The sequence below is a fragment of the Erpetoichthys calabaricus genome, chromosome 2 (assembly GCF_900747795.2).
Source record: "Erpetoichthys calabaricus chromosome 2, fErpCal1.3, whole genome shotgun sequence".
Lineage (NCBI taxonomy): Eukaryota > Metazoa > Chordata > Cladistia > Polypteriformes > Polypteridae > Erpetoichthys > Erpetoichthys calabaricus.
Window position 1 is genome coordinate 348481836 of NC_041395.2, and position 11591 is coordinate 348493426.

At 47.3% G+C, this 11591-nt stretch overlaps 1 protein-coding gene across 1 annotated transcript in view; it reads left to right on the forward strand.

Moving 5' to 3' along the window:
• otog (otogelin) overlaps positions 1–11591 on the forward strand; it is a 305832-nt gene that overhangs the window by 245425 nt on the left and 48816 nt on the right. Inside the window, exons 35-36 of the mRNA XM_051922624.1 lie at positions 256–335; positions 5037–7711. Of these exons, the coding sequence (XP_051778584.1) occupies positions 256–335; positions 5037–7711 (2755 nt within the window). The remainder of the gene's footprint in view (positions 1–255; positions 336–5036; positions 7712–11591) is intronic.

Sequence of the window (11591 nt, forward strand, 5' to 3'; positions counted from 1 at the left end):
CACGTGTGTAGAATACTGAATAGCTGAGAGCACACACACACACACACACCCACACACACACACTATATTCTAGCCATTTCATCTCCAGTATCGTCCCTGTTCTGTATATACACAGTAAGTATATTTTTTATAATACAATAATACTGCAGGTGTTGCTGTCTTTCCCGTTTTCTGTCCACATTTCTCTCACACTGCTTCTCAAGCTCAGACGTTTGCAGGTCTCACTGGCTGCTTTGCTTTGTTTTTCCCTTTCAGAGTTGAAGGATGTGTTCCTCGCTGCCCCCATGAAATGGTCCTGGATGACGTTACCCTGAGATGTGTTTACGTCCGAGACTGTAAGTTTGCACAGAAAGAACGTGTAGCACGTCGATGTCCGGCATGTGTCACCGCACCATTGTGATGATGCCATGGTGCTCAAAGGATGTCGTAGGGATGTGCCGACTTCGTCAAATCTGACATTGGTTATTATTAAAGGCTTCTAGCTGAGAGGCTAAGGAGCGCGTCCTGGCTTTGATGTTCACCTTCATGGTGTCCTAGTGACGAGTATCTTATTTAACAACAGCATGTATGAAGACCCCACATTTTTAATTCCACACTGCAATGCACTCACATCAATGTGTACATACAGTATATGTGTATCTTACATGTGAGCCGCCATTTTAATCTTATCTACAGGATGACAGCCACCACCTGTACAGCACCATCCCATCTATTGCTACTCACAGTGATGGGTGGCAGAAAACGTTCACAGACACAAAGCAGGCCCAAATCCTGCAGGGATCAAAGGTGGTGTCACCGTACTTAGTGGTATTTTCTGCTTTGAATAAGCGAAGAGTTTTTTAGAGGTTTCGAATATCGGAGATTTTTAACGAGATTGTTTAATGGAATTTTGGAAAGTGAGAGGATGCCTGAGGAGTGGACTAGTGGGCCAATATTTAATAATAAGGGGGATGTGGAGGACTGTAGTAATTACAAGGGGATAAAACTGATGAGCCACAGCATGAAGTTATGGGAAAGAGTAGTGGGAGGTCAGTTAAGAAGTGAGGTGATGATCAGTGAGCAGCAGGATGGTTTCATGCCAAGAAAGAGCACCACAGATGTGATGTTTGCTCTCAGGATGCTGATGGAGAAGTTTAGAGAAGAACAGAAGGAGTCGCATTGTGTCTTTGTGGACCTGGAGAAAGCAAATGACAGGGTGACTGAGAGGAGCTGTGGTATTGTATGAGGAAGTCGGGAGTGTCAGAGAAGTACATAAGAGTTGTACAAGATATGTATGAGGAGAGTGTGACCGTGGTGAGGTCTGCTGTAGGAGTGATGGTGGTTGGGATTACATCAGGGATTGGCTCTGAGCCCTTTCTTATCTCCAATGGTGATGGACAGGCTGACAGATGAGATTAGACAGGAGTCCCCGTGGACTGTGATGTTTGCTGATGACATTGTGATCTGCAGGTTGAGGAGATCCTGGAGAGGTGGAGATATGAGAGGAGAGGAATGAAGGTCAGTAGGACCACCAGAACAGAATACATGTGTGTGTGAATGAGAGGGAGGTCAGTGGAATGGTGAGGATGAGAGGAGTAGAGTTGGCAAAGGTGGATGAGTATAAATAGTTGGGATGACCAGTACAGAGTAATGGGGAGTATGGAAGAGAAGTGAAGAAGAGATTGCAGGGAGTATGGAGAAGAGTGTCAGGAGTGACAGACAGGTATCAGCAAGAGTGACAGGGAAGGTCTACAGGACGGTAGTGAGACCAGCTGTGTTATATGGGCTGGAGACGGTGGCACAGGAGACAGAGCTGGAGGTGGCAGAGTTAAAGATGTGAAGATTGGCATTGGATATAATGAGGTTGGACAGGATTAGAAACGAAGACATTAGACGGTCAGCTCAGGTGGGACAGTTTGGAGTCAGATGGCGTTGTTTGGACATGTGCAGAGGAGAGATGCTGGGTATATTGGGAGAAGGATGCTAAGGATTGAGCTGACAGGTAAGGGGAGAAGAGGAAGGCCTAAGAGGAGGTTTATGGATGTGCTGAGAGGACATGCAGGTGATGGGGTGACAGAACAAGATGACGAGGACAGATAGATATGGAAGAAGATGATCTGCTGTGGCGACCCCTAACAGGAGCAGCCGAATGAAGAAGAAGAAGAGTATTGGAGATTCTCGCTGGATGATTAACTTTTGTCATGTGTGACTTTAGAATAATGCAGAATTTTCTCCTCATTTTGTTGTTTGTTCTGTCGTGCCACCATTTTGTTCCGTGTGTGCCACCGTTTTGTGGTCCTCGCTAGGAGAGGCGCTCAGGAATCAGAAGAAGTTCGGGATGGGAATCGTAATCAAGCTGCACAGCAAAGTCAACACTCAAAGTTCCACTAATCCTAAATGGTAAAGTGAACGCGTAATCCTAACTTGTGCGTGAAATCAGAGTTGCGCTGTCCTGTACTCGTCATGTTTCATGTCAGCTTTGAAATCTTTTATTTATGCTACCGTTACTGTTGCTAATTGTGTGTGTTATTCTTTGCTTTGTGATTTTGTTGATGGATGTAAGCTGCCTTTGCTATGTCCCTTGTGTTGGATGGGTGGTCCCCCAAGCCACTTGCCAGTCACTGCCAGGAACTGTCCTCTGCCCTATAAATCCCAGAATTCCTGTCAGCTCCTTGTCCAACCTGCCTGAGAGCGGCGAGTTTCGTTTGTTCTTCGCTGTGCTTATTGTGATTACGCATTTTTTTGTTTTTGACTCCTTGTTGTGTTTTTGGGATTTTGTTCACCTGGGATTGTCCTGCTGGCAACTCCTTTATGGCTTTTGTGCTCTTGGGAGCTTCTCAGAGTGACAGAGCATGTGTGTGATAAGAAATCTTTTTCTTTCTAAAGACTGTTTTGCCCTTATAACTCGCTGGGGTTTGGTGGTGACATCCCCCTCTAGTGGCCATTACTGGCTGCATGCTTTGGGACTCCTAGTCCACAACAGCAACCAGTAACACACACCACACCAGGACACCACTAAAGGGGGTATTATAAGACATGTGGGATACACACTGTAGGTGGCACCGGCTGTTAAAGTGTCACAACAAAAGTGACCTATGAGGACACAACTCATTAATCATTGGTCATCGATCATCTCCTGGTAGTTCACTGCTCACGATGATTCTCTGTGCGTCCTTGATTGGTTACCATTTTGGTTTTGACTACTGATGTCCAGCCTTTCTGGTTTTCACCACTGGTTTTATGTTTATTTCCAGGTTCAGTCTGTTCTGTTGTCTTCAGTTCTTGAGTTACATCTTTTGCTTTTGAGTCCTATTTGCCTGTTTTTGTTTGATCTCCTGGTTTTGACTGACTGCAGTTCCAGACCAAGTCTCAGTTATCGTTCATCATCTCCTGCTAATTCTCTGCTCACAATAATCCTTGGGCACTCCACTGTGTCCTCAGCTGGTTACTATTTGGCATTGACCACCAGTTTTCCATTTGTCTCCTGGTCCAGTCTATTCTGTTGTCTTCAGCTGTCGAGTATCGTCTTGTCATTTTGGTTCCTAGTCACCTACTTTTGTTTCATTTCACGGTTTTGACCCTTTGCAGTCTCAGACCACATCTTGATGCTCAATAGTCATCTCTTGGTAGTTCACTGCTCACGATGATTCTCTGAACTCCAGTGTGTCCTCGACTGGTTAGCATTTTGGTTTTGACCACTGATGTACAATTTATTTCCTGGTCCATTATATTCTGTTGTTTTCAGATCTCGAGTAACGTCTTGATCATTTTGGTTCCTAGTCACCTACTTTTGTTTGATCTCCTGGTTTTGACCGATTGCAGTTCCAGACCAAATCTCAGTTGTCATTCATCATCGCTTTTTAGTTCACTGCTCACACTAATCTTTGGGCACTCCAGCATCCTGTCAGCGGGTTACTGTTTTGGTTTTGATCACAGATGTCCAGCCTTTCTGGTTTTCACCACTGGTTTTATGTTTATTTCCAGGTTCAGTCTGTTCTGTTGTCTTCAGTTCTTGAGTTACATCTTTTGCATTTGAGTCCTACTTGCCTGTTTTTGTTTGATCTCCTGGTTTTGACTGACTGCAGTTCCAGACCAAGTCTCAGTTATCGTTCATCATCTCCTGCTAATTCATTGCTCACCATAATCTTTGGGGACTCCACTGTGTCCTCAACTGGTTACCATTTTGGCTTTGACCACCAGTTTTTCATTTGTTTCCTGGTCCATTACTCTGTTGTCTTCAGATCTCGAGTAACGTCTTGTCGTTTTGGTTCCTAGTCACTTACTTTTGTCTGATCTCCTGGTTTTGACCGACTGCAGTTCCAGACCAAGTCTCAGTTATCGTTCATCATCTCCTGGTAATTCACTGCTCACCATAATCTTTGGGCACTCCATTGTGTCCTGTCATCAGGTTACCATTTTGGTTTTGACCACTGATGTCCAGCCTTTCTGGTTTTGGCCCCGCTGTTCGACTCCTCGCCTGTTCCGTTCCATTCTTTTGCCTGCTCGGTTCTGTAGGGTCATCACAAGACCTGCTGTCCCACGCGTGCCCACATATTTATTCAGCGGACTCTTTAGTGTGACAGGCCCACTACCGTCGGGGACCGTGTCTGGACTTCTGTGCCATCCTGACGGGCGACTCTATGTTTGAGTGGCAGGACGCCCCGAACAGCCGCCTTATTTACCATTTTGTGTTGACAGACACGTAAACAAATGGGATTAATTTTTAATCCGCACCAAGAGCACAGAAATCCAGCCCACGTGTGTCGTCCAGGACAACATCTGAACCGGATTTGCTGCTCTGCTAAATCTCCATTTCACAAGTTTGCGCCGTTTCAATGGCCCCCAAGCCTCATGTCGCAGTGAAAGGCTCAGGACCCCCGTTGCACGTGCTCGGCCGCTGATCCGCTGAGCCCTGTGCACATTACATCACAAGTGTAAAATATCGAGTGTCACACGAGCTCAACATCTGTCGAGTGAAGGCCGATGCAGTCCACTGGAGATTTGCTCGTCACCTTTCGCTGCTTCTCTAACAGTTGCTTCCTTTTATTTCTCCTCAGGCATCAGACCCCCAGTTGCTGCGGAGCCGCTGACTCCCCACAGTACGCCACCGACACCTGGAGCTGTCACTTCTGCGGTGAATGCCAGTGAGCCATTCACAGTATCATGGCCAGCATTGGTGACCCCCAGTGCCACACTGCCATCTACAGGTGGAACTCAAGTCACCACATCTACGCCTTCTCCAGTCACCTCCTTGTCTCCAGCAGCCACAAATGGCACCAGGGGTCCGTCTTCACCAGTAACCACTCAGCGTCCAAGTACAGAAGCACGACATACGCTTTCTCCAGCATTGCTCACTGTGTCATCTTCACGAGCTGAGTCCTGGTCCACCAGCCACCCAGCAGAACCCCCAGAATCTTCCATGCCTGAGGCGGCTTTGCCCACCACAACTGGTACTCTGCCTACCAGCAGCCCAGTCCCTGTAGAAAGCACGACGAGCTGGACGGCGTCCTCAGGTACTGAAGCGGTGGTCACGGCAGTCGCCAGTACAAAGCAGACGACACCCTGGAAATGGAGCAGCAGTTCCACAAGAACGACATCACCGTACCCCACGTTCTCCACTGGCATAGCTGTCCTGCCCGAGACGGAGAGCACAACGGGCTCAGCACCCACCACACGCACAACCTCCAGTGAACAGATGGTGATGCTTTCAACAACGGTGACACTTACTACAGAGAGCACACCGTCCACTCTTCGTACAGAACGAACAAGTCCTATCAGCTCTCTGCCAACTACACGTACGTCTGACATTGGGAGCACAATGGAAGTGGGATTTCCTGCTGTCTCTGCAACAGAAAGCACAACCCTGGGTCCCATCAGGTCTGTCACAACGCCAGCCACAGTGGGGCTTACTACCGAGACAGTGACAACTACTGAAGTGCCAACGTCCAAGGTGACCACACACTCATCTCCCTTACAGCCCACAGAAATATCCCCAAGCTCCAGTCCTGGGCTTTCGCAAACAACAACACCAACTGCCTCAATGGCATCCTCACTGCCATCTGCGCGATATACGGGAACTCCAACAACGGAGGTGAGAACTACTGAAGGTCTGACTACAACACCAAAGGATGAGGGGACCTCTGCTGGTTTGTCTACAGCCCCAAGCACAACATCAGTGGAATCAGCTACACCTCATCCATCTGAGGTACTGTCGACAAGGGTCACTCCAGACAGGACACTGTCGACGTCCCCAGGAAGGTGGGATACCGATGGCAGCACAGCTGGGACCACTGCCACCAAAGCGATCACAGCAACGTCAACTGCCACCACCAGTGAAGCGCTGAGAGAACCTCAGGATGAGACGCCGTTGACCCCGACAGCCACATCTTGGAGAACATCTGCTTCACCAAGTGCCAGCTCCTCCACGACTACTTCATCTACAAACACAACAATGACGTACTCCATGACCTCCAAAGCTACAACAGAAGCCACGACCACCTCGAGCCCCTCAGAAGTCACATCGCTGACAGCCAAGCATGAAACTGACTCAGCTGGGGCATCGATGGGCACCATCAGACCGGCAGCCAGCACCACCCCACCTCTGTCTCTGCCCACTACTACTACTACTACCACCACCACACAAGGAGGCAGCTCCTCCACATCCAAGGTGACAAGTGAGCTCATGACACTTAGCCCCCCCACGACACCACCCCCGACGACCACCATGTCATCAACAGGCCTACCAGTCCCAGGATCCACCAGCCCTGCAGTGACAAGCACAGCAGCAGCAGAGTCCCTGTCAACCTCATCCCCACCGTCCCCAAAGAGCACAGTGCCAGCAGAGGGGACAAGCAGCAGTTCAGGGCAGGAGGAGAAGGAAATGACTGTGGCAACTCAACCCTCCCGGGCACATCCGACATCATTTGTCACCGTCATACTGACAACACCTTCACCTGAGATATGGACCTCCAGCTTCACTATAGCCACTACGCTGCCAGCCACACACCCAATTCTGAAGACAAGCTTATCCACATCAGCGAGTCACACACCATCTACAGAAGCCCCCCGGGAGACCACTCGACAAACGCTCAACGCCACAGAAGGGACTACGGCTGCCAGCCTTCCGTCCACATCCACTTGGAGGACTCAGTCGCATTCATATTCTCCAGGTGCTGCTGCAACTTCTTCAACTGCTGCTTCCAAGATGACACAAAATCAAACAGCACAGGCGACCACTTCAGAGGGACCCCACACCCCACCGATTGTGATGGAGATTACCGGAAGCATGTGGTCACCGAGGACCGACGAACAGACGACACACTCAAGTAGCCCAGCAGCAGCCTCGACATCCACTGAAGCACAGCAGCCAGACAGCACTCCGAGCCAAATGGCACAACAGACCACCCTAGAGGAGACAACGGGGACCACCAGGACAATCTCGACTGGAGTACCGGCGTCCTCAAGCGTAGCTCCAAAAGAGACAACGCCATCAGAGTCCTGGGGGACGCCGTTATCCAATGAGACTCTGGCTGAAGTTACCACCGTAGCAGCGACTTCCACTCCTCCTGAGGTCACGACGGAGCTGACGACGCTTGTAGCGTCAAGTACGGCAGTGCAAGAGAGCAGAGGGACCACCACACAGCTGGAAACAGACGAAATGTGGGCATCGCCAACCTTCGTGTTCAGCAGCGAACAGACAAGCAGTGCAGTTACAGCCTCCAGAATGTGTACGGTAAGTGCGGGCGGGCTGGGGGTCACAAGCCAGTACGGTTACCACAGACATTCATAACCCGACTCTGACTGTGAGTTGGACCTGCAGATATCCAATGATAGAGAAATCAGGCAATTTAATTATGTACAGAAAGACACAAATACATATATACATATATAGATACAATATACCGTGAAATAGCGAGAACAACAAGGGACCGTAGGCCTGGGCATCATGGCGACCTTCCACTTAAACATCTCTGATAATCACATAGGACCTCATCGAGCTAGAAAAGACACAGTGATGGCACAGAAGCCACCTCTAATTGACAACGGAGTGACTGTGCGTGTCTGCTGAGGGGCCGCGGTGCCACCTCTCCATGACTTCCACTGCACTGCCTGACGCGTCACAGCTGGGACACAAGCTGAGGATGCTGGGAATTATCAGCAGTGGTTTGTACCACTCAGTGGAGTGCCAGCTGCTGATCTGGAGACTTACCTGAGACAGGGCACATAGGCACATGGGCACATTCAGCCACACACAGGAAGGAAGGTGCAAAACGGGTGGAAATGGTGAGAAATTGCATACCGTGGAGTGCTGATGTGTCACTAGTAAGATTAAAAAAGGAGTGCTAAATAAAATGAATTGAGATAGAGAGAGAAAGGCACTATATAAGAGATGGATAGGAAATGTACTATACTGCATAATAGACACTTAAATAGAAAGGCGCTATATTATGATAGTGATTGAAAGACACCATATAATAGATACCGAAAGGCACTATTTAAATTATAGAGAGTGAAAGGCACTATATGAAAGATACACTAGATAGATGTGAAGTGCACCATATAACGCACAGAGAGTGAAAGGCACTATGCAGATGATAGATATGAAAGGTGCTATATAACAATAATAACAGGCATTATACAATGTTGATTGATAGGTAGATGGATGAAAGGCACTATATAATAGATAGTGTAGTTGGCAGGATAGATAGATAGATAGATAGATAGATAGATAGATAGATAGATAGATAGATAGATAGATAGATAGATAGATAGATAGATAGATAGATAGTGTAGTCAGCAGGATTAGATAGATAGATAGATAGATAGATAGATAGATAGATAGATAGATAGATAGATAGATAGATAGATAGATAGTGTAGTCAGCAGGATTAGATAGATAGATAGATAGATAGATAGATAGATAGATAGATAGATAGATAGATAGATAGATAGATAGATAGATAGATAGATAGATAGATAGATAGATAGTGTAGTCAGCAGGATTAGATAGATAGATAGATAGATAGATAGATAGATAGATAGATAGATAGATAGATAGATAGATAGATAGATAGATAGATAGATAGATAGATAGATAGATAGATAGATAGATAGATAAGGCACTATATAGTGGTGGAGAGTGTAAAGCACTAAACACATTGGTTGATAGATGCATAGCAGTATTTAATAGATTTGAAAGGCACTTTATAACACACTGATTAACAGATGAATGGCGCTATATAATAAATAGATAAATGTGAAATGCACTCTTTGATTAACAGATCTCTAAAGTCACTATATGACATATAAGCAGATATGTAAAGGCACTATAAACAAGTAGATTCTACCATAAATTTCCCCATTGAGACAAGTAGCTTTTTATCAAACTATTATGATAAAATTGAGTTAAAAAGAATTGTGTTTTGGATTGATGTGCCCATTTTATGTGCCCAATGTGAGGCCATTTGCACACCTCAGTACTTGGTGGCTCCACTCTGTGAGCTGGCAAGGCTGAGCTGTTGATGCCCTTGGCATGTCACAGTAACACCACTCACAGTTCTCCTTGGCAGACTGAGATGAGTAAACTTGTGGCAAAGATGCCATCCTATCGCAGTGCCATGTTTAAAGTCCCTGAGCTCTTCAGTAGGACCCCCCTGTGTGTCAATGGAAATAGGGTGGCTGTCTTCTCGTCTTAATGCACCTGTGGTGTATCCTTTAGGGGGGGGGTCCACTTACTTTTGGCCACAAAGTGACCAATAAACGGCACAAGACACCTCACGTGACATCATCACAGCCTTACCTACAGCAGCAGTAGTGAAGAATAACATAAAGGTGGTCCGGCATTGCAATCCCCCCAGAGGTACGTCTAGTAAGTCCTTACACAGTCAACACTGCTCAGATTGGATGGAGGAGTCTGGAGGTCAGGAGCAGACAGAGATGGAGTTTAAGCAGAGTGACTGACGTAGGAGAGGACGTCCTGATGTGTCCAGTGGTTCTCACTGTCATGTCTGCTATGTGCTAACTGACTGATTTCATTTCTGGCTCGTCTCCTGATCCGTGGTGTCCACAGGTCCTTAGCAGAGTCCAGTTCCAGGCCTACGGTCCTCTTGAGCAGATGCATTGCTGTCACCAGAGTGTCACAGACAAAGTGAGGACGCTTTCAGCAACTGTTCTATAAAACTGGACCGGCACGGATTGGGATGGGTGACGCCTTTCACTGTGATGGAGGAAACAGTAAAGATCTACGGTGTTTCCTTGTGAGTTCAGTCTGTCAGTGGCAATGGTGCCAGGCAACTGAAATGGTTTAAATGGCTGACAGTGACACCGGGGGAGCAGGAGGTGAGCAGCATCTCCTAAATTCCACAGACATTTCCAAGTACTCAAGTTGAGATTCTTGAGGGTGAACCAAGTGGCCAGCTGTTCACCCTCCCTCCTATATGGCACCACGTGTCACCAATCTGATCAGGGTGGTGTCATCAGTACTTTGGGTCACTAGAAGTTCAGTCAGAGAGGAGAGGTGGTGGAACACAGCCTGAGGGGGCGATGTGCTCAGGGTCAGGGGCCCAGCCTTTGTCATCTGGTCCTTAGAAAGTCAGACATCCAGGGACAGGTGGCTCAGTCCAAGTTCATACCGAGAGAAGCTCTGACATCCACAACTGAAGTCCTGGCATACATCGCCGAGGAGTGTAAATACCACAGAGCCGCCTGTTGGAATGTCAAGTACCCTGTAGAGGGTCCAGGAGGCGACCTGAGATGCTAAACCATCAGGCGTTCAAATGTCTTCATCATTATTGAGGTCGGCACCACCAGCCTGGCATCATTTAGATAGGAAATATTGAGCGTCCAAGGCTCGGGAATGATTGTGGATTCTTTGAAGCAGGCAGGGAGTCTGCATTGAGTAAATGAAAATGTCTGTAAGTCATCAATCAGCACGAGGTCAGAGTGTGGAGGGAGAGACGCTGTCTGGACTGGGAGCTTCACGACGTTTCTGTCTCTGGAACTTCAAGACCAGAACCAGGGCCAAGTGAACTAGTAGGGTGACAAAATGTCACTTGGACTCGAACTTCCAGTCACCCGGTTATGTTGCTTGACATTGTTTTTGCATGCTAGCGATGTTGGGTCTTAGCATCTGATGACCTACACAGGCCCGTTAACGGTGGTCTTCCAAATCACTGCAGGCACCATACTTAGCTTCTCAGAGGCTCTCTTCATGCAGAATCTTCTCGCTTGTCTATTTTCTTCAGGAGCAGCTCTGTAGTTTTTAGTTTTGTTATCATGGGCACAGACTTGTCATACACAGCACCAACCAATCAGGGAAGGGCAATGTAAAAAACACCAACCAATCAGGGAAGGGCAATGTAAAAAGTACCAACTAATCAGGGAAGGGCAATGTAAAAAGCACCAACCAATCAGGGAAGGGCAATGTAAAAAGTACCAACTAATCAGGGAAGGGCAATGGAAAAAGTACCAACCAATCAGGAAAGAGCAATGTAAAAAGCACCAACCAATCAGGGAAGGGCAATGTACAAAGCACTGACCAATTAAGAAAGGGTAATGTAAAAAGCACTGAACAATCAGGGAAGGGAAATGTAACAAACATCAACCAATCAAGG